The sequence below is a fragment of the Lynx canadensis genome, chromosome A1 (genome assembly GCF_007474595.2).
Source record: "Lynx canadensis isolate LIC74 chromosome A1, mLynCan4.pri.v2, whole genome shotgun sequence".
Lineage (NCBI taxonomy): Eukaryota > Metazoa > Chordata > Mammalia > Carnivora > Felidae > Lynx > Lynx canadensis.
In genome coordinates, this window is record NC_044303.2 from 91657702 (window position 1) to 91662648 (window position 4947).

Sequence of the window (4947 nt, forward strand, 5' to 3'; positions counted from 1 at the left end):
TCAGGTCATGATCTCATGCTTTGTGAGATTGAGCCCCACGCCACATTGACAGCATGCGTGGTCCTGGACAGCGTGAAGCCTGCTTGGGATTCTCTCACCTCTCTCTGCCTCTTCCCTGCTTGTGCACACACACACTCACTCTCTCCCTCAAAAATAAACATTTTTAAAAAATCATTCAAAGCCAATAGGTAAATAAATTACTCTGACTCATCTACTACATGAAGTGGGAAGAAGAGGGTCAGAAGGAAAGGGCCAGGGCCAGGGTGTAATGCTGATAAGGTTAGGCTAAAGTCCTGAATGCTTTATTTGATTTTCTGTTTAAAATTGTAGACACGAACAACTCTGAACCTAAAATCAAAGTAAGATTTTCATCATCAACTGACTTTGTGCAAATTCTTCATCCCAGCTTTCTGAAATCCTTCAGAATTTAGGCTGCCTGGGGAATAAGGAAATCTTGAGAAAGATTTGAGCTTCTAGAAGATACTAGAGAGGATGGCACATGGAAAGTGACTAGACTTTTCCCAAGGGATTCCAGGGGCCAGAACAGAAGGCAACCGTGGTGACAAAAATCAGCTAACACAGGGCAGCCTGGAGAGTGGGACCACTATTAGCTCTGCCACTATGGGAGGGTCACCCGCCTCCTGTGTGTCCCCCGCTCCTGTGTGTCCCCCGCCTCCTGTGTGTGTGTGTGTCCCCCGCCTCCTGTGGAATAGGGACATTTATCGAATGACTGCAGAGGCAGGCTCTGAGGGATACCAGAGCCTTCTGTGTGCAGAGCTAAACAGAAGGAGTGCTCGGCGAATACTAGCTGTTTGCCTTCCCAGCTGATTGCTGCCAGGCAGGAATGGGAGCCCAGCATCTCCAGGTCTGCTGATTTTTCAAGAAGAGGTGGAATACAGACTTTATATAAAACCCTTGAGTTTTAACATGTCAGCAAATAGATGTCTTGTAAAACATTAAGGGTCTAAACCAAATAAATACACCTGCAGGCTGTGTCTGGCTTATAGAGCCAGTTTGTTCCTCTGGTCTACAGTGGTCACAGGTCCTGGATCACACAGACCAGGACCACACAATTCCTCCTCCTTCATATAGTCAAGGAAATTCCTGTTGACACAGAGCCTTGGACTTGTCTAGGACTCAGCACTGCCTCCTTTTCACTCTGCTCACTTAGCAGCCACTTTAAGTTATGCTTTAAGCCACAATTTTATTTACTAAACGCATTCATTAGTCACAGCAAAACACTTCTCATCCAGCATAGTGTCCGTGTAGCTTTTGCTGGTAGATTTTTGGTGTGCAACACCTTTGTGAAAGTTCATTCTTTGACTACTTTGTTGAGCACTGACCACGTGCTGATTATTGTCCAGGCACAGGGCACACAACAGACAGCGGTGTGGACACATATTCTTAGAAGGGCACAGCCTTATGGGGAAAACACACTATAAACCAGTTAACTAACAAATGAGATAACCTCCTGCAGAGGTACAAAGATGATAAATCAGCCATGTGAAGGTCCAGGTGGAGAGAATGCCAGGCCAAGAACAGCCAGTGCAAAGGCCCTGCCTGGAGACGAGAAGGGCATGAAGTCCCATGTGGCTGGCAGGACATGCAGTCAGACAAGCAAGTGAGAACCAGGTCAGGAAGGCCTGGTCAACTGAAGAGGACATGATAGCTGAATCAAAGTCAAAGATTCAGTGACGCTGCTCCCAGCACACAGCACCTAAGGCCAACCAGGTAGGTCCTTGGTAGCAAGACAGTAGAGGCACAGGACAGGCTCCGGATTCAGATCATGGGTGCCACTTGCTATCCACGTGGTCTTGAGCGAACTACTTAATCTGAGTCTCAGTTATTTCATCTGAAAGTGGGAATCATAAAAGTCACTGTTTTGTGGGGACCAAGAGAGACAGTACCCACGAAGTCCTTCGTATGGTGGCACGCAATAAAAAAAAACACTTGATAAAGAGCAGCAATTATTACAGGTACAAAACTCTGCTCACTTATCTGATTACAAATGACCTTTGATCTGATTCTTAACACACAGCAGGTCCAGGCTGTGCTGGGATTTCACCCTCCCCCTTGTGTGTGGAGCCTGTCACCTCCCCGAGCTACAGTGGGATGTCCAGGGGGAAGGAGAATGGGACAGGAGTCACCGAGTTCCTCCTGCTTGGCCTCACTGGTGACCCAGAGCAGCAGCAAATCCTCTTCTGGCTCTTCCTGTGTACATACTTGGTCACTGTGGCTGGGAACACACTCATCATCCTGGCCATCGGCTCCGACCCCCACCTGCACACCCCCATGTACTTCTTCCTTACCAATCTCTCCTTTGTTGACATCTGCTTCACCACCAACCTGATCCCCAAGCTGTTGGTCAACCACATAGCAGGAACATGGACAATCTCTTACCCCCATTGCCTGACCCAGATGTACTTCCTCATCTCCTTTGCCAACCTGGACACCTTTCTGCTGGCTGCCATGGCCCTGGACCGTTATGTGGCCATCTGCAAGCCCCTGCAGTACTACGCCATCATCACCCCCCAGCTCTGTCGGGGATTGACCACACTCGTGTGGACATGCTCTGGCCTCATCTCCCTAGTCCACATGCTCCTCATGAACAGACTGACATTCTGCTCCTGTGCCCGCGAGATCTCACACTTCTACTGCGATGCCTACCTGCTGATGAAGATCGCCTGCTCGGACACGCGTGTCAATCAGCACGTGTTCCTAGGTGCTGTGGTCCTGTTTGTGGCCCCCTCTGCACTCATTGTGGTCTCCTACATGTGCATAGCTGCAGCTGTCCTCCGGATTCCCTCCACCCCAGGAAGGCGCAAGGCATTTTCCACATGCAGCTCCCATCTGTCTGTGGTCATCGTGTTCTATGGAACTATCCTGGGGGTATATATTCGACCCCCCAACTCCTTCTCAGCTCAGGACACGGTAGCAACCATCATGTACACAGTGGTGACCCCTATGCTAAACCCCTTTATCTACAGCCTGAGGAACCAAGACATGAAGAAGGCTATGGGAAGTCTCTTCAGCAGGAGCTCAAAATCTTCTTAGTGATGGTGAGCACTGGGCTGATATCTGGAGAGGTCCAGGATGTCAGAAAACGGAACACAATGGCACCATTGACTCAATAATACCCACTTCCACACACTGAAAGATTATTTTCTGAGATGAAAAAGGCTAAAATTAGAGGAAATTTATATACTCTGTGTATATATTCTTCTATCTCTGAGAAACTCAGTCTCCTTCCAGTTCTTTCCTCTACCATCCCTAAGGTAGGACTATCATCCCCATGCTTCTAAGGTGGTTGCTGGGGCTCCATCCATCTCTTCCTATCCCAGGCAGGGAGCATGAGGGGAAGAAAGCCAAAACACTTGCCACTTGGAAGGGCTTTCTCAGCAGCTCCACACAGCTTCTTCTGCTCATCTCTCAAATATTTCCCTCCAATTGCATGGCAGGCTGGGAAATGTAGTTTAGTTATTTTGTGCTGCTGCTGTTGTTTTGGTTAGACTTAACACACCACCACCTCCACTAAAATAGGGTTCTCCTGGAAAGGAAGATGGGATGGATAATGGGCAGATAACTGGCAAGTGTGCAACAATACTCAAGACTTACTTTGCTACATTTTATAGATGTGAAGTCACTTAGTGACTTTAGGAAAATAAACCTAAAATATAGGTTTTATATTATTGATCCCCTCTGGAGGGAGACTGTGTCAGGAAAAAAAACCTCATATGCTCCCACACTGCTAAAGGTGTGACATTAGTAGAAAGACCACACAATTCTACACATCAGAGTGATGTCCCTCTTGCAGGGAGCACAGCGGTAAAAGCAAAAGTGAAAGGAGAGTTCATGACATACAGTTTTTGTGACTTTAATTGTTCCCAAGGGATGGGTTAGATTTCATCTTGAATGGTTTTTTTCTGTGTGTGTGTGGAAAATTAATATTGGAAGTGTGGAAAGTTAACAAAAGGAACACCACCACCCCCTCCCACAACACCCCCACCCTACTTACAATGGAGTTGGGGAACTCCCAGCAGGGGGAGCTCTCACACCCTACTACTGCTGGTCAATTGCAGCCCCTACTAGTTTGGCTATTGCTTTACTACCCCAGCGGGAGCAAGAAAGGTTGTCCACCTCTCCACAACACCCCCACCCCCACCCCGCAACAGCCCAGCCAATGAGAGACTGTCACAGCTCAGCGAATGAGAAGCTACCATACCTCGAACTCCCAGTTGGAAGTCCCAATGGACTTTTTGTTTACAACAGCCCCTCCCAACTCCACCTTTCCTCTATAAAAGGGAGGTCCTCACCTTTGTTCTTCAACTGTCCTATGGTTTTGCCATAGCTTGCTCCTCCCAGTTGCAAGTCTCTACTCCCAATTAAACCCATTTTTTGCTGGCAAAATAACTGGCAGTTTTATTTTGAAAGTTAACAGAAGAAAGTTCATATTGTTCAAGCCGTGCAAAATATTATATTGATATATGTATGTGTGTGTTAAAGCACAAAGTATTTTAAAAATAATAAAACAATAAGGCATTAGAGTCCAATATCAGCTGATGGGTTTTAAAAGGCCTTGGTAGATAACATGTTTCTAGGCTCAACATACAATTTATTGAGTGATTTGACTGCATGAGACTTCTTTAGAGAAAAATTAATAAACACCTACCACAGAAACGGAAAGATGAATGACAAGAACACGTTCAAGTCACAGGACAGAAGGTTATTCTACACCTACTCAACACACACACACACACACACACACACACACACACACACAAAATGACAGAGGGTAGGAACAGTAATATGCAAACATGGTCATCATCACTGAAAACTCAAATAAATGGAAAAATAAAATAACCCCAATGTGCCCATTTTTTCTGATGTGATGATTTAAAAAAATTTTTAAATATTTATTTTTGAAGGAAAGAGAGACAGAGTGTGAAC

At 46.2% G+C, this 4947-nt stretch overlaps 1 protein-coding gene across 1 annotated transcript; it reads left to right on the forward strand.

Annotated features, from left to right (window-relative positions):
- Window positions 1–2112: 2112 nt before the first annotated feature.
- On the forward strand, window positions 2113–3054 carry LOC115514422 (olfactory receptor 1D2-like). The gene has a single exon (XM_030316400.1). It carries the CDS (start codon window positions 2113–2115, stop codon window positions 3052–3054), a length of 942 nt encoding a protein of 313 aa, XP_030172260.1.
- Window positions 3055–4947: the final 1893 nt, after the last annotated feature.